This window comes from Pteronotus mesoamericanus, unplaced genomic scaffold (genome assembly GCF_021234165.1).
Source record: "Pteronotus mesoamericanus isolate MK-2021 breed Mesoamerican mustached bat unplaced genomic scaffold, CSHL_Meso_final contig_181, whole genome shotgun sequence".
Classification (NCBI taxonomy): Eukaryota; Metazoa; Chordata; class Mammalia; order Chiroptera; family Mormoopidae; genus Pteronotus; species Pteronotus mesoamericanus.
Genome location: NW_026555077.1, coordinates 20,316 through 39,604, shown reverse-complemented (window position 1 = coordinate 39,604; position 19,289 = coordinate 20,316). Strand labels below are relative to the sequence as shown.

The 19,289-nt window shown below is 35.1% G+C and overlaps 1 protein-coding gene across 1 annotated transcript in view; it reads left to right on the top strand.

The window, feature by feature from the left end:
* LOC129065590 (neuronal growth regulator 1) overlaps positions 1-15,498 on the top strand; it is a gene marked incomplete at its 3' end in the record, with an annotated part of 556,915 nt that extends 541,417 nt beyond the window's left edge. The window contains exon 4 of the mRNA XM_054566839.1: positions 15,367-15,498. Coding sequence (XP_054422814.1) covers positions 15,367-15,498 — 132 coding nt within the window. The remainder of the gene's footprint in view (positions 1-15,366) is intronic.
* Between the last annotated feature and the right edge of the window lie 3,791 nt (positions 15,499-19,289).

Here is a 19,289-nt window from a genome sequence, read left to right as displayed (position 1 = left end):
TGGAAATACTTGCTTTATTTGTTTAAAATTTTAATTGCTGTTGGATAACTATCATCTCTATATTCATCTGTTTCTTCAATATCGTTGTCATTTTCTTATCTCCTCATAATAATAAAGCAGTATCTAATAATCACAAAAAGAATGATTGTATTCATTGTATACTTTTATCATAAGTGCCTTTTCATGTTAGCTTTCTTTTTCTTAGTGAAAGGGCACTATATGAGAAATAGCTATCATTTTGAATACATGCTTCTTTATAAATCCATGAAATTATATTTTATAAACTTGATTGTTTTTAATTCTAAGTACTTTAAAGTTTCTCTTTTTTTCACTTTGCTCTTGACATTTCAAAAACAGTGGGATCTATTTAGTCTGTCCAGAAACATTTGAAAGGTTTGAGAATGTAATGAGAGTGGAAGATTTTTCTTTTCTTTTTTTTTAAAGATATTATTTATTTATTTTTAGAGAGAGGGGAAGGGAGAAAGAAAGAGAAGGAGAGAAATATGGATGTGTGAGAGATACATTGATCGGTTGCCTCTCACTTGCCCCCATCTGGAGACCTGGCCTGCAACCCAAGCTTAGGTATTCCCATGATTGGGAGTTGAACCGGCAACCTGTTGATTAACAGGACAGCACTCAATCCACTCAGCTACACCAGCCAGAGCAGAAGATTTTTTCTATTACTGCTAGCATGAGGTCACCAGAAAATGATTATAAAAGTGGTGTCAGCTCCATTTTAGATATCAATTCCAGTTCCACCAAGAAGTTATAATATATTGAGTATATGGTGAGGAGGGAGTGGATCAGGTGCATTGACAGTGAAACTTTGAAAGACCAGGAAACTCATTTACTTTATAAATTCATTCTTGCTTTATTCTATTCTTCCTTCAATGACATAGAATATAAAGTTAACAGATAATGAGGCAATATATCAAATTTCAGGCACTTAAAATAGAAGAAATGTGTCCTAACAGAGGATTTGCCTTTACTGTCTTCCTATGATATCTGTATTAGTTTACTAAAACTACCATAGAAGGGTACCTCCAACCAGGTGGCTGAAACAACAGAAATGTATATTCTCACAGTTCTAAAGACTAAAAGTCCAAGATCAAGATATTGACAAGTTGGTTCCCTCTGCAGGCCATGAGAAATGGATCAGTTCCAAGCCTTTCTCCTTGACTAGTAAATTGCCATCTTTTCCTTGTGTCTTCACATAGTCTTTCCCCTGTACAAGTCTGTGTCCAAATATCCTCTTTTGTAAGAACACCAGTCATACTGGTTAAGGCCCACCCTGATGAGCTCATTTTAACTTAATTAAACACCCTCTTTAAAGACCTTATCTGAAAATATGACCACATTCTGTAACACCAGAGGTTACAACTTCTGCATATGATTTTTAGGAATTGCCCAATTCAGCACATAATATTCATCAGTCATTCAGAAAACATTTATTGAAGAATTATATATTTTTTCCTGAAAGAAAGCACTATTAGATATTAAGTGTAGCTTAAAAATATTTGTATATAAAGTTTTGACCTTGGTGAAACTTATGAAAAATAGATAGACACATAGGACAGATATGGCACATAATTAAGATGGGCTCTACAGATCTACATTGACACTGGGTAATTTCCCATGACCAGGAAGCAGCGTATCTGTGATTGAGGTTCAATCAATAAAAGTAATACTGAGAACAAAATGAATTCTATTTTGCATATGCAAAAATAAGAAAAAATATGCCAAAAGACACACAAAGCCATAGAGTGAGTTATAGGCATAGCGGAAATGTAAATTATATTTTCTGATACCCAGTTGAAACTTCTATAACTAAAACTACTGTTAGTTGGAGAAGATAGCTTTATTAGACTAGAGCAAATGTAGACTCGTGCATTCAGATAAGTTACAATGCTTTCAGATAGAACATAATAGAGGTTTCACATAGTGCAGACCAATAACATATGGCTTCATTCAGAAAGACAGTAAATATTGCATTGCTAGTAATGGATTCAACCTGGTCTGAACAGAACTTAGCTGCAAACAAGCATATAAACAGTAACAGCCGGTTTCTCTCTCTGCAGGCACTTCCTTTTCGTGATTTACCCTTCTTGAGCAAGGTGTGTGTGTTAGGGACAGAGCAGGAAGGGAGGAGGAGAGGGAAATTCTTCCCCAGTAAGTACAATGTACAATGTGTTATCTGAATAACTAAACTTGCCATTACAGATTAAGTCACTAATTTTCCAGAGAAAATGAGTCTCAGATGCCAAATTTAGGGAGGCCAGAAAAACAGCCACAAAATCCCAAAAGGGTGACGGCAAGTAAAAGAATCTGTTAGTGCAATATTGAGTGAATATGATCCCTAGTTGATAGGAATAAGCATATGTGTTGTTTCTTCCACATTAAACTGTTAGTCTGCTTCTCTAGCTCTGTAGGCTTTGGTTATCAAAAGCAAATTATGTTATGAGAACTAACAACACAATTCTTACCTCTTAAATACAAATACTATAAGCAGTAAACAACATGCCATAATTTCAATTTTAATTTTATTAATGACTTTTTTATCAATATGAGTTTTCATTTTAATTTTATTGGGATTTTATACATGGCTCTATATGTATTCTCACATTTAACACTCATAACAGTCTTAAGACATTGGTACTGTTTTCTTTGTTCATATGAGAAAACTGATCCCAAGAGTGATTTAAAATGTTACCCCAAATCACATGAAACCCAATGAATCTAGGCTGAAGCCAATATTTCTCATTTTACTTTTTCTATTAGTGTTATAAAATAATCTCTTTTTCTTCTTTTTATAAAGGCATTGATATGAACACATTGAGTTAACTGTTGGTATTTTTCTACTCTCGCAACATGATAAAGGACTTTTATAAGCCTTACCATGATTAGTTACTTGAATGTTATTTTATAATCTCAAGGTGGTGTCAGCATTATATAGCATCTCTACAAAGAGGGACCTTACGAAAACCTGGAATTATCTTCTGGAGGGCAGGCTTCTTGTGATACAGGCTTCCCCCACCTTGGTGAGTGTTCTAGGAAACCATCTGTACCACTGTAGCAGCTGGCGTTGTTGTGAGAGGTGTTCAGCTCCAGTGAATGTTTTTTGAAGACTCTTTCAATGCATTTGCCCATTTCATGGTGAGTGATTTACCAGCGCACCTGCCCACACCATGCTGAGTGTTCAGCAGTTTTTGACCAAAAATGGCATGACTCCTGTACTCCACCATCCCTATTTATTTGATCTCACTGCAATAACTTTTTTTTGTGCTTCCCCGGATGAAAAAAGTCCTCGAAGGAAACACTTTGCCCTTGTGGAAGAGGTGAAACAAACAATGGCAGAAACACTAAAAGGCATCAAAATCAATGAGTTTAAAAACTGTTTTAAGCAGTGAAAAAAAGCCTTGATAGGTATATTTTATCAAATGGAGAGCACATTGCAGGTGACTGAAGTTTAAACATGTAAGAATAAATACACTTTTTTAATAAATAAATTCCATTTGAGAAGTTTCCCCTCATATTAGACACCATACTTCTTTTCTGTCCGTTCAATAAATATTTCTGCTTATAAACAAAGTATGATCCGAAGTTTCTATTTTAATAAGCAATAGGAAATCATCTAATTTATTTGATTTTAATATCCTTCTGCTTCATTACCATTACCTGTAATATAGCTATTTTCCAACTATCCTTGCTTTATATTCTTATTTATGATGTCCTGATCTATCTCCATATTACTTAATGATCCTCAAAACACCACTAGGTATAGAAACATCAAAAGTGTATTTTTCTTTCTCTTGCCTTTAAACTTTCTAATGGCCTAGGAAAAAGGAGAAATAATCAGTTTGTAAGATCATGAGCCATAGTAGCAAAGCACATTAATGTGTCAGAAGTAGAACTTTTCCTGGTCCTAACATGCACAAAGGATTTCTCCCTCGAGTCCATAGTAAGTAGATACATTGATTATAGCAACAGGACCTCAATAACTTGTGTGATAAAAATGTAATAAAAAATTTCATATGGCCTTTCTTATTCTGTCCTTCAATGAAAGTTCAGTAAAGGAAATTCTAATATAAACCAAAATATGGTAGTGAAAGGGTACAGTTTTCTGGATTATTCTAAAATAAAAAAAATTTTAAATAGCTGAAGAAATAAATGAATTTTCTTCATGAAACCCTATATAAATTCTTTTTCTCTACATGAACTTGTGCTAATAATTTTAAAACAGAGAAGTCAAAGTTCTACTCCCTGGCCAGGCCCTGGAGTGCAGAGTCCATAATTCACAGAGAGCCCTGGCTCACAAAGGTGATATATATAACAAGGCGCTAAAGTGGAACCTTCAGCTGAAATCCTAAGGCAACATACAGCAAAGTGCATTGTAATTCATATCACCTTTGTGAAACTGCTAAAATATGATTGACCAAGAACCAGTCAGAATACTCCTAAACTTCTTCCCTATAAAACTGAAAGGAGTGGGAAAGGATTGTGCCTTCTTAACAGAGAGCTCTGCTGAGAGCTCCATCTTCTCTCTTACATGTACTATTGTAAATCTTCTAAATTTCCCCTATTTTAGTGTCTGTGTAGTAGCATACAAATATGTCTTGTCTTTAAATTGGTATAAAGTAAATAATCCCTATTTGTAGTGTAAAGTTCTATGGATTTTGACAAACACATCTTCAGGTGTCCACCCCCACAACCAACATACAGAACAGTTTCATCACTCTAAGAAATTTCTTCATGCTGTGCTTTTGTAGTCAACCAGCCTCACTTCCTCAGCCCTGGACAAAAAAAATGGGTCTACTTTTTACCTCTGCAATTTTGCTCTTTCCAGAATGTCATATAAGTAGACCTTTGGGTCCACTTTTTTTCATGTAGTAAAATGGATTTGAGATTCATTCATGTTATGCCAATATGTATAATTTTAGTGGCCAATGTTATTCATTACATGGAAATACCACAATTTGTTTACTCATTCACTGATTAAAGGACATTTGGGTTGTTTTCAGTTTTAGTTCTTGTCAATAAAATGAATATAAACATTTATATACAGATTTATGTATAAATGTAAGTTTCCATTTCTCTAGGAGTGAGATTGCTAGGTAATATGGTAAATGCACGTTTAATTTTATGAGAAATTGATCAACTGTTTTCCAAAGGGACCATACCATTTTATATTCCTGCCAGAAATATCAGAGAGCTCCAGGTGTTATGCTTCCTACAGTGGAGCATCAGTAGAGTTTTATTTTCCTTTTCTTTCTTTTTAGTTTCATTTCATTTATTTATTTATTTGCTTACTTATGCTTGCATGTATGTATGTATATATGTATGTATTTATTGCCATTCTAATATGTATGCAGTGGAATCTTTTGAGGGGTTTGCTTTTGATAAACTAAGTAAGTTTGTCATTTTTTGATGTATCTATTTACCATCTGAGTATTTTCTTTAATAAAGTTTCTATTTATATATTTTGTGCTCTTTTTATTAGGTTGTATATTTTTACTGAGTTTTGAGAGTTCTTTGTATGTTCTGGATACAAGTCTTTTGTCTAATGTGATTTACAAACTTTTCTCCCATTATGGAGCTCACCTTATTTGAATCACAATCATGTGCCCCCTTTTATCCAATGTCTGAAAAGAATTTTTTCAAATAATTTATCCACTTCTCTAGTGGTTTATAGCAAAAAAGATAAGTCTGGTCTTTGTTCCTAAACATAATTGGAAATAGAATTCCAGAGTTACCTTTTTTAAAAACATAATATATTAAAATTTGTCATAGTCTTTTACTTATGCTACTGTAGTTATTCCTCAAGTTAAAATTCAAACAAAATTCATAGACAGCGTACAAAGCCTTCTAGGCTTTGATCTCTGCTTAAAACTTCAGCCTCACTTCTACTTGCTCTTGCTAAATTAATGCTCTGACCTAACCAAACTTTAAAAAAAATTTTTTTTGAAATCATGATAGCATAGCATCCTATATTTACCTCAAATATAAATTTATTACACTTTAGAACTTGACTTCTTATACTTTTGTTTCCCCAGTAAGTTGTAAGCCTTTTGAAATAGAAACAAACTTGTTCACTGATCAGAGGTCCTTGCATAATTACTACCTGTTGAATAGAAAGAAAGAATGCAGGCATCCTTTGTGAGCTGATCTGAGAACTTTCCTGCAGTGCTATCTTGTGTACTCTGATAAATTATAGTGACAATGTTACTTGACATGATAAGGAGAATTTTCAGATATAATTAAGGAGATATCTTAGATCAGGCAGGTGGACCGCATTTAACACATAAGTACTTAAAACTAGAAGAGGAAGGCAGAAGAGTGCTTCAGAGAGACGATACTGGAGAAGAGGCCCCAAAGATTCAAAGTAAGAGAGAGACTTGACCCATCATCTGCTGGCTTGGAAGGTGGAAGAAAAGGGCTATGACCCAAGGAATGCGGGTGGCCTCTACAAACTGGGAACAACCCACCACCAAGCAGATGGGGATCCTGGTACAGCAACAGCAATAAACTGAATTCTCCCAACACGCTAAAGGAGCAAAACAAGCCTCCACAAAGAAATCTTGTGCTGCTAACACTCTTATTTTAGTTCAGTGAGACCCCATATTACTTTAATGTTTTTGCTATAACAATTATCACAGAATCAGTGATTAAAACAGCACAAATTTATTACTTTACATGTCCGTAGGTCAGAACACTGGCACTGGTCTTACCAGATTAAGAGCTAAGTGTTGACAGGCTGTGTTCTTTTGTAAGCTCTAGAGGAGAATCGATTTCTTGCTGTCAGCTGAGGGTCATTTCCAGTTTCTAGGAGCCACAGCTTTCCTTGGCTTGTGCCACCCTTTCTCCATCTTCAACGTCAGCCATAGTGACTTATCATGTCATATCTCACTGACCTGCTCTTTTTGCTTCCTGTTCTACCCTTATGGATCCATGTGATAGATTGTGCCCTTCAATATATTCAGTTGTATATCTCAAGGCACTTACCATTAATCATATCTGCAGTCTTCTTTACCATATAAGCTAACAGAGTTGCAGACCCCAGCGATTAGGCTATTGATATCCATGAGAGGCCCATTCTGGTTACTATAGACCTGTGCTGGACTTCTGACCTAGATAATAAATTTGTATGACTTTAAACCAGTAAATGTGTGGAAATTTGTTATAACAGCCATAGAAGACTGTAATACAAGAACCAATAACATCATTCAGAGGTTAAATTAATGTCTACATAGTGCCTGATAGTTCTAAGAGCAAGGGTTACACAGAACCTACTTTAGTTTTTACAGAGAATAAACATGTTTATTACCACCATTTACAAAGAGAGTGTTAATACAACATTTCAATGGTATATAGATTAAGCACATACATTTTGGAAGTGGTTCTGAGTATTATATCTGTCAACGGGTTCATTGGCAAGAAATATAACCTCTTTAAGTTCTAGAAGTCCTATTAAATATAATGAAATGTACCTCCTTTGTTTAGTTTAACTGAGGTATTCATAATAAAAGCATTTGCATGGTACTGTACACACAATAAGGAATTATGAAAGGTAAATGTTATTTTTATTTATGGTGATGTAGTTAATAATGATTTAAACAAGAAGATTAATCTACCTTCTTTAATAAAATGTTGAATTTTCTGAACTTTTTATTATGTCATCTTTCTTTAATCATATAGTCAATAAATAGGTATAGACCATATTAAACTTGAAATGAGATAGCCTTCTATATCATAGAACTTACAGTATAACAGGAAAGATAAATATTTTAAAAGTTGCTAATAATTAAATATTTAATAAGAAAGAGGATATTTTGGTGTAAGATTTTTTTTTTTTTTGAAATATGTAACATGGAGCTACCAGGCAATACTGAGTAAGTCAGGAAAGTTTTCTTTAAGGAGGTATTGCTTAAGCAGAGACCTGAAAGGATGAGAGATAGGTATGAGGGTGAATTGAAAGATAAGGTGGTCCAGGCAGCAGGAACCAACTGTGTAAAGATAAAGATGACCAGAAGAATGTTATCTCACCCAGCTGACAATTCTTATGAGAAAATCAAAACTAACAGCCAGCTTTGAATGTTGTTTTTAGATCAGAGACTATTCAAGAATGGTTTTACATATGTGTGTATGTGTGTGTATACACACACAAACATGTTAAGAAAGGAGAGAAGTGAATTGAGAAGGTTAAATTGTCCTTGGGAATTTAGATGGAGATAAAGTGACCCAACATGAGATCCAGTCTCAACTCCTTCTACAGATCTACATGGCAGATGTGTGTAATGATCTCCTACAGTGTTATGAGAACTAAACTGGTAATTTCTACTAACACTTCTTGAGCAACTTCTTTATTTTCACTTCTGATTCCATTTGAATATCATGTTAAGACTGAAACACTAATTCTCAAATATATTAACTTCAACATGGAAAAGATATTTACCTATATTGACCTTCCTGGCATGACTAAATCTGTACATTGTAATAACAGCTAATGTGTTTTGATTCCTATGATGTGTTCTAAGTGCTTTACTTGTATTAACACATTTAATCCTCACAACATCCATATGAGGCAGGTTCTATTATCCTCATACATCATAGATGAGTAAACCAAATGTAAAATACCTGGTGTAAAGTCATACAGCTATAAATGGCAGAGATGGTATTTGAAGCCAGATAGACTAGTTCTAGAACCCACATCCTTAACTATTCACTATGGTACAATCCATAGAAGATAGACTTGCAGGAAACCAAATATGCTTGTGGACAATAAGCTTATTTGGACTAAGCTTAATAATAACAATCATGAATGTAAATACACCACTCCAAGGATATTTTGAAAAGTTACTTGCCGAACACTATCTAGTAGTGAACAGCTATGAGACCATAACAAAATATACTGCAGAGAAACCTTAAAAAGTGGATGACTCTTTCTGAGCAAGGGTTTTGGAAAATTGCTGAAATGACTCTGCAAATCAGCATGCAGTCATTGGCATGCCATCTGCATTTGTGCATTCAGAGACCAGTAACCGAGGCACAGGAGCTCCTAGAAGAGGTTTGAGAATTACTTAGGAGACAAAATTGACAAGACACAGTGACTGATGGTTGTATGCACTGAGATAAAATGTACTGTCAAAGTTAATAACAAGGTTTCTGGCTTGAGCAACTGGGTGATGATCACAGCGCTCAGAGTCTCAGAACCCAGAAGAAGTTGCAGATAAGGCAGGGAAGGTACTTTTGTTTTTGATGTGTTGATCTTGAGATGCCTGTGAGTCTTCCAAATGGAGATGTCCAGTTAAAAATACTTTTAAGTTTCGGGGTACACATATGGAATAAGTAGATCAATGAGGGAAGTATCAATATATAAAGAGTAATAAAATGCAAATGAATGAATAAGATGCCCTGAAAAAGTATCCTCAGTGAAAAAAAAGAGGTTATAAGACAGAAACAATATTTGCGGGATGTGAAAAAGTGAAAAACAATGGCCAGAGAGGTAAGAGAAAAGCTAGTGAAGGAAATTAAGAAAAACAAGATTTATTTTGTCAAATGCTTTTTCCTGAAACTTATTAGTACTTTGTAGAAATCTGATGTTGTTGCTAACAATTTTTATATGCAATATAAAGTATGGTTCATATTCCTTATCAAACACCAAGCCAAATCTAGGTATCATTTTAGTGGCCATGACATAAATCTTTCTAGCCAGATCCTTATAAATCTTCTTAAAGTTTATAAAGCATAGCTGCACCCTATGTTTTTCAGCTTTCTCTTTGACGATGGTGATAACAGTGGCATTATTGAAAGCATGCGGTATCCCTACAGTTCGTTTTTTTAAAGAAAAATCGACCTGTGTCTGGAGGAAACTAAACACAAAAGGAAGCCATTGTTTAGATTGCAGGGAGCACTTATCTTTTTTCTTCAAATTATATTGAAACTTTCTTAGTCTTTATAATTTTAAAAAGGATCTATGAAAACTATAGTCTGTTCTCACCACTAGCATCACCTGTTACTTCAGCATGTCAGCAAAGATGACAGTTCTCTTGTAATTTCTTTTCCCTCTTCACCACTCTGAAAGAGGAGAGGTAGCTTCTTTGAATGTAAGTGTTTAGTTCTAGTTTTGATTTTCTGTGCTCTGTCTTTATAGAACTTTATTAATTTATATATAAATGAACTTATTTACTTATTCGATAAATATTTACCAAGAGTATGATGTTTCAGAGATTATGCTAGAGCTCAGGACACAGAGATGAGCAAAACAAACTGTTTCTGCACTTCCAGAGAATGGTAAAGTCTGTGACCGGAAGAGGACTGCCATTTCACAATGTGTTTATATCTTGTCAACGTTTATTTATATTGGTATCATAAAAGATAAACATGTTGCACAAAGCTCACAATCGTTGCAGGGAGCGTTGCGGTGGAGCGCTCCTGGATCAGAGGGTCACTGTCTGGAGCCAGCTGAGGAAGGACCAGGGCTCTGAATCCCGCAGAGCCGGTCCAGGGGTTGTCACGGATGAGGGGAATAAACACAGGTTGTCGCAAACACTTCTCTGTTTGCCAGAAGAGGGAACATGGCTCTTCCCTCTAGTGGAGAAGGCCCTGAGCACCCCCCCCCGCCCCCCCCCCCCCTTGTCCAAAGGCTTTTATTTAGAACCTTATGCACAGGGGTATGGATGCAAAGCTCATCAAGCAATGTCAAAAGGCCATGTTTACAGAAAACAGAGAGAGATCATAGATAACAATTGAAGGAACACAAGAGATCTGTCTCAGGTCAGGAACTATGAATAATGTAAATCTCCTTCCCAGTATGAGCTGGTTATTATAGGTTTTAAGGGGAGAACAAAGGAACTTCAAGGAACTTACTTTTAGGCCTGATTTCCCCCTGGGAACCTCCTGATCCAGTTTAGAGCTGTACCTGCCTTTAGTATTGTTTCAAGCCTGAGCCAGGCTGGTGGGGTAGAGCCAGCAAAAGATAAAGATAAGGAGACTTCTTTAAAATAGAATGAGGACTCCGGCCACATCCAAGCCAAGCCTAGGAGTGCAGGCCTTTTTTGCCCTTTGTCTGTGTCCCCCAAGTCCTTGTCTGCTGCCCATACCGGCCGTGTCCATCTTAGGTCGTCCCTCCTCATGAGAGATCTTCCCCGTCTTTGACTAACTGACCATCACAGGGCCAAGCAGGCTGCGACCCTGCGAGGGGGACAGGTTTCATCTCCTCAGTGGACTATTTTCCCAAGGCCTCCTTGATTATTTCCAGCCTTGGGGCCCTCTCACCTGTCAGTGAGGCTACAGTCCCTGAAACCAGGCGGGACCTTTCCCAACACACAATGTTTTCATTTTTCATCTAGATTTATAAGGAGCACCCTAAGGTAGTACATATCCTCATAAACATTGCAAAAGCTCAGCTTTGGTGATGGTCCTCATGTCTTCAGTTCCCAATATCCCTTCAGCCTTGGTCCTTCCCCTCTAGTTGGGGAGATTGTTGGGTTATATTGCATAAACTGAAATGTCCTTTGCATTTTAATGTACTATGCCCAAATCCTCTCCCCTTGTGAGGGAGTGGTAGGAAAGGAGTATGACAGAGCCAAATATTAAAGAAAACTGGTTTCCTTGGTACCAAAATCAAGGTGAAGAACCATGACTGGGGAAAATAAAGAACAGAGGCAGCCAAGCCAGTTGTGGACAACTAGAAAACTTTAGGGTTTAAAAGCACGGTGAGATCAGACTGAGAAGAGAGCAAGGATGAGTTCAGGATGGATACAGTGTTATCTGGGTAAAAACAAAAGAATACTTAGAACACATGTTTTGGGAGAGCTGATGCATGGTGAATGTAAGTGTCAGGGCAGCTTAAAGTGCCAAAGATCCAGTGGGGAAAATGAAGTTAACTATGAATTTACACTTTCTTTTCCTAAGTGTTTTTATATTAGTGTTATATCACTGATAGTGTTGGCAAGAACATTTATTCACTGGTTCTATAGCTATTGAGTTCTATAGCTGTAAACATTTACAGCTAATTCTGGTAGTTGGAAATAGGAACATTGTTCTATTGTGGATGAGAAGGATCCTGAAACATTGTTAGATAGATTGTGTAGTGAACCCCAGGAATAAACATATTCAATAGATAGAAATGGTGTTCTCTGGAGTTAACTGGTATAGTGGTTCTGATATTGCTGATGTTTTTGTCATACAGCTTATTGTAGTTGCTCTCAATCTTTCAGAGCCTGCCATTTAGCCCTTTAAAGTAGAGGAAGCAGTTTCTCTCTTGTCATTATACTTTGGTTCCTGGTAGACAGGCCTATCTAAAGTGTTTCTTCCTATTCTTCAATATTTTAAGAACAATGGTTTATATATCTACAATGTTTAAACAACAAAAACAATAACACATAAACTCACACATATCATATTTAATAATTCATTAAGAATTAGATAATAGCCCCAGCTGGTGTGGCTCAATGGATTGAGGGCTGGCCTGTAAACCAAAAGGTCACAGGTTTGATTCCCAGTCAGATCACATGCCTGGGTGGTGAGCCAGGTCCCCAGTGGGGGGCACATGAGAGACAAGCACACATTGATGTGTCTCTCCCTTTCTTTCTCCTTCCCCTCTCCTCTCCCTAAAAATAAATAAATAAGATCTATAAAAAAGAGAATTACATAATAGTTGATTATTCAAACAAGTATAATGCATATTTTTTATCTATAAATGCATTTTAGGGAACTCAATTTTTGAATTTATTTCAATACACAAAAATAGAAAAATTCAAGTATCATTTTAATATCAAAAATAAATTAAGCCTCCAGCACTTGGCTATTGTAAATTGTGATGCTATGAACACTGGGGTGCATAGGTTCTTTTGAATTGGTGTTTCAGGATTCTTAGGGTATAATCCCAGCAGTGGAATTACTGAGTTTAAAGGCAGTTCCATTTTTAGCTTTTTGAGGAAATTCCATACTGATTTCCACAGTGGCTGCACCAGTCTGCATTCCCACCAACAGTGGACTAGGGTTCCCTTTTCTCCACAACTTTGCCAGCCCATGTTGTTTGTTGATTTGTTTATGATGGCCATTCTGACTGGTGTGAAGTGCTATCTAATTATGGTTTTAATTTGTATCTCTCTGGTGGCTAGTGACGCTGAGCATAAGGGGGTAGGATTGAGGATGCGAGGTAGGGGTGAGCGAGGTGGGGGAAGTGGTGATGGGAAAATGGAGACAACTGTACTTGAACAACAATAAAAAAGTTTCTTTACCTTGAAAAAACACCTAAAAATAAGTTAAGCCCTAATAACTTTGACTTTACAAAGTTTCAAAATAGTACACATTTTAATTTGTGATTGGCTTCATTTTGAACTGTTCAGCTAGGTTATTTAATTGATATACTGACATAGTATATCAATTCTTCCATATTTTAATGTCCACTTAATATTGCCCTTAGTTTATAATTCAAGTTATACTTTAAAAATTCTAGCATATGAATAGGGATTCTGTCCTCCTCATAATATAGTAGTTGTTATAGACACATTTAAGACTAGATTATCTTTATTATAAGGGTGAAAATAAGAGAAATAAAAGAGAACAGGAGAAAATCAATGTTTTCTTTGTATATTGGAGAGGTAAGAACAATGAATTGAACTAAGAAAATGATTATAAAATCAGATTTTAAGAATATGGACTTTGAAGATAACTACTGCTTTTCAAAGTTTGCCTCTTATACCTGAAATAGCTTATCAGCCATCCACCATTTGAGAAGTATAACTCTCCCCTATCTACAACTTGTGATTAGCTAGGAAAAAAAAGTGAAATGATTCAATCTTATATATTCTAAACACTCCAGGTTGCAACTAGCAAAGTCATAGTTACCTGGAAGGCAGACAGCACAGCAATTTATTTAGACCCAGGTAACAGAACCCATGGGAAAAATTTAAAAAAGAAATTCTAATTGACATGGATTTTATTTATTTTTTTTCCTTTCTTTTTCTTCTTCTTTTTTTTTTATTAATTTATTTACTTTTTAAATACATTTGTCTCTGCCTTCCCCCCACCTCTTTCCCTTGCCCCCTCCCTCCTTCCCTCCCTCAGCTCTTCCCCTTTGGTTTTGTCCATGAGTCCTTGCTATATGTTCCTTGACTTTCCCCTTCCCTTCCCTTTCCCTGCCCCCCCCCCCTTCCCTCTTGTCTCTGTTGATTTCTTTTCCTTTCAGTGTTTCTGGTCATATTTTCCTTGCTTCTTTGCGTTGTTAGTTAGGTTCTGCTTATAGGTGAGATCATATGGTATTTGTCTTTCGCGACATGGATTTTAGATTTAGATTACCATAACTAAATTTTGTATTCATATAAAATTAATTATTCTTATTACTTTTATAAGTTAGGCATTATTATAACAGTTTTGGTGACAGAGTAAGATGAAAACAAAAATAAGATTGATTCAGAAAACAGACCATTTAATGGAGTCATTGTTTCATTTTTCAGTTCTTTTTGGTATGCCTTGAAATATGAGTTTTAAAGACTTGTGCAAGGAGGGGAGAAGAGTAAGGGAAGAGGAGCGTGCCTCTTAAAATTTACATAGGTCCATTCTTCCTTTGCCATGATTCTCTGCTTTCAAATAAATAAAAATTCCATTATTTCAAAAGGACTATTTTTCCCCCAAGTCTAACTCATTTGGGGATATTCTTTCATTTGTGATTATATCTTTATATTTTTAACTTATTGCAATTTCCCCTGAAATATTAAAAATAAAAATAATTTAATATGTTTTTATGATCACTTAACTTTTAGTTTGAGAGCCATAAAGATATTTTTAAGTTTATTGTGTCAGTTATATATAGTATAGAAAGTGTACCTCTCTTGGGAAAGTTAATAATTTTGGAATCTGAAGCATGACTAGTTTATTATATTTCTATCCTCCTACCAAGCCATCTGGCTTGGAATCGAGAATGAGTATGAGATTTCCCCAAAAGAAAAGTAACATTTAGTTAGGTTAAGTGTCAAATTGCTAGCATACAGTGTGTAAAAGTCAATATGTACCAGGTGATATTAGTGAATTTCATCTACACTGCTAGGAGGTTGTTGAACTCAATTACAGAAATGTGCAGAGCTCTATTTGATGTGTGACAAGGTTAGGAGACCACAATCAATTAAAAAGAACACATGTATATCCTATTCTGGGGAAATAGTTGTTATGGTATCCCTTGTTCAGTTTCTGCTTTTTTCTCTGACTTTTCCTCTGAACATAGGAGAACAAAGGTTCTAATAATTCCCCAGTTTCATTTAGAATTGTTTTGTCAGCAATATCTAATAGGAAGACATGAGATTGTTGTTTCACTTGTATGAAGCTTCAGACAGCTACAATTAAACATGCCGTATTTTTTTTTTGTAGCAAAACCTTTTGAAAATGGGCAGTATTTGGACATTTATGGAATTACCAGGGACCAGGCTGGAGAATATGAATGCAGTGCAGAAAATGATGTGTCATTCCCAGACGTGAAGAAAGTAAAAGTTGTCGTAAACTGTAAGTCCCATCGTCTTTTATCAAAATAATCTCAGAGAAAAACATTAAGCACCTAAAAATGCTGTCTGAAATTTATGTTTCTGTTTTTAAGAGGTGGTCTATTGATAAAGATCACCTATTGACTGTGAAAATGTATATCTGTTAAAATGTTGATCAAACTGTTTTATGTAGCATCAATTATTCCAAATATACCATCAAAATTCAGCTTAATGTGAGATGGAAATGTTTCCAATATCATCCTAGTGTCTGGCATTCTAAACTGTGGTGTCCTTATCTCTAAAGCACTGTAGGCACATGGTGTCTTCTTCATTCTCATAGGCTTCACCCATAGTATATTTTGACTCAATTTAAGTGTAAAGCTCCTATTCAAACCTGGTGGAAATGAGCTGTACTGGTTTGTATTAAAAAAAATAAAAGCCATTACTATACTGTCCCTATTACTTAGGGTATTTAAATATATTTAGTTTGAAAAATATTGAGAAAAATAAATTCTCTGATAACCATAATTATTAGGAAGTCAGAATAGTGAGAAATATCTTCAGAACTATCAATACCATTATGTTATACCTCTTCTCTAAATGCATCCAAAACACTGATGCAAGACATTTTTTCATTAACATCCTATTTTGTATTTTATGGTTTCAATAGCCATGACTGCAATAGTTTTACTTTTCAAAAACACCCCCATAGTCTTTCTCTCAAAAAAATTTACATTCTTTAACTTATTAAAATAAAGTACTTTTGGGGTAATAGTATTTTACCAACTATTAACAAGCTATAGCTTTTGATTTTTTTCATTTCATTTCTAATAATTTATACATAGTATCACACTATAGTCAGAAGAAATTGTTCCAAATATATTCCAAAATTGTAAAACAAAGCAGTTTTTTTCATATTAATATGAATCTTTCAGTTTCATGGGCCGAAAATAGCTGTCTAAATATCCTTGGCAGTTGAGTGTCTGCCAGGGCAAATCACTGTCATCAACTAAGATTTTTTTGTGACTAATCCATACATTTGGGCTTGAACTATCTCTATGAGACTGAGCAAGTGTGCATAATGCAAGATCAAGAAGCAGAATATCTCATAAAATCTGCAGACAAACTTTAGATTCACCCAAGAAGATCATTAAAAATAAAAAATTTATATGTCCTACATTGACCCTACTGAATCAAAATCCTTGGAGTATATTACCTGGAAATCTGCATTTATAATAAGTAGACATTGAGTCTCAGAACTCCTGTTGCAGAGGGCTATATCTCATCTCCCTGGAACTGTTTGAAATTAGAAGTAAAAAAGCAAGTAAAAAGTTATGATTATTTTATCACTAACCATATATAAGTTCACTGATTTTATTGTTGAAGTTGTGGGAAGGAAGAAATAGAACTACTAAGGAAGTAATATTTTTAGCAATGAGCACAGAGAAGTAAAAAGGTAGAGTCTAACTATCAAATTAGCAAGGCACCCAGCCCAGCAATGCAGCCCATTCTAAAACTACCATCCAGGACTGATGTCTCCAGTGGGGATGAAAATGAAAATCCAACTGCTGTAAGGATTCCCGTGGGCCCATACTCCATGTACAATGCAGATTCCTTTTGTAGTCACACTTTCTTTCTTATCCTTTTTATCCCTCTGACTTTAGTTGATTGTCACATTATGTAACCTGATATTTTTTTTTTCCTGGACAAATGGAAACCTTACACTAAGTCAGCAGAAATTTGGAGAGGAACTGAATTAAAAGATTTAAATGACCAGCTAATGCGTCACCATCTACTGGGTGTGAGTGTCAAAGAGAACCCTTAGACATATAAAACAGGACAAGAAAGAGGAACATGACATCAAGAACTGTGAAAGGTCTGCCAGTTTCGTGTGTGCTGGTAGGAGACAAAGGGCGTTCATTACTCACAGCAACAGAAGTAGCCAGAGCATTGGCATTCTCTTGCATCATTCCCCCAAGCCCCAATTACTACAGGCTGATACGATGAGGGCTAGGTGACACCTACATGCCCACTGGGTTTATGTCATAGCTGAGGATCCCCGAGCTTAGAAAATTCAATTTATTTTTATCAATAGCAACAAGCAAACCTGCCCTTTACCACAGAGGGAGAAATTATCTTTATTATACTGGACTGTAAACAAACCTGCCCTTTGCTCCATAGGAAGAACTAGTTCTGCCTTCCCAGACTGTTCACCATACACACATTCTTGAAAAGAGAGAAGGGAACAAAAGCTGTCAGTGTCTCTGCTCCCAGACATGCAGAAACACAAGAGACCCTTGGGGAATTGTTTTCCAACATAGGATGGGAGCAGGAAAGTTTGAAACAGCCTAGAAACATTTCCTCAGCTGAAAAGTGTGCTTCAGTGGCTTTTGTTGGGTAGGACAGAAGACTTTGTTAATCAACTTTAACTTAGAAAGGGAAACAAACAAGAAGTAAAGGGAAACTTTTTTTTAATGTTAAGGAGGTTGCTATTTTTTTTTTATCAGAACACAGAAAAACTTTTTTTAACAATTAATTTCAGTTAAAGTACAATCCTAAGTACAAGTTGTGATACACATACAATATTAACATAGCTCTCACTAAAATACGGACCTAATAGAATTTTTAATGATTTTGATCAATCATTTTTGCCTTCTCCCACTTCCCAAATTATACTAAGATAACTTACCTTTTCCTAAATGTGCCATGAAGAATTGTATTTAATGCTAATTAATCCATTATATTCACATCTCTTGAATTAGTATTTCATGTAAGAGATGAGTTCTTTTTAGACTTCTGGTCAAGACCTAAGTTTTGCCTTTGTTTGAAATACTAATGTCACCGTATACCAACAACATCTAAGTCAGGTAGGCATGTGAGTGTATGTGTACACATGTTCCTGGTTATGAGGAGGTTTGAGAAGTGTTAATTTTGTGAACTTAAAAGTAAAAGAATGAGCATTACTGTGGATTTTACTGAGCTGATTTCCCAAAGGAAATTAGCCAGACCCTACTGAGTGAACTTTATTTTGTCAAAGCTCAAAATTGAGCACAGTGGTCTAGGTTGCCAACACAGAACTGCACATCCCCTGACAACCTGAAGATTCTGTGATGACAGAATCATGCCAGGTTCAAGGCAGCCCTCCATTTCATTGTTATTAATCAATATCGATTGTGCTTATAGAACTGCAGTAGCTTTTTGACTTATAACTTAAAAAGAAACTCCATCCTTTTTCCCAAATGGAGTTCAAGAAAAAACTGTAATACATTTTTATAAGTTCTAATAGATTTAGTCATGTGGTAAGTTGATTTGAGAAAGAGATTTGGGTTTTCTGCAAGTTAGAAATGTTTAATGTTTACTATTTATCTAATACATCTGCCACATTTACTATATGTATGTGTATATATATATATATAAAACACACACATACAATAAAAATGACATATTTGCCACATACTTTATACTTATAGCACTATTATATGAATTTCTATTCAATTTAATTAAACAGTGATGTAGTAATTAAATAATTGGTATTATTAACTTATTTTATATAGATTGGACTAATTGGTTAATTTAATAAATCAGCTTATTTTGAATTACAGATTTTCTGGGTGACTGTTCTCTTTGTCTTTATCTATATTTTGTTTCATTAATTTATAGATAAAATTATAAATATATAAATGTATTTATATGTATATACACATGGAAACTAAATATGTAACTATGTGTTTATATATTTCATGTCAAATAGAAAAAAACAAAATAATAAAAAGGAATTTGACAGTTACTGTAATTGGACCTTAAGGGATTAAT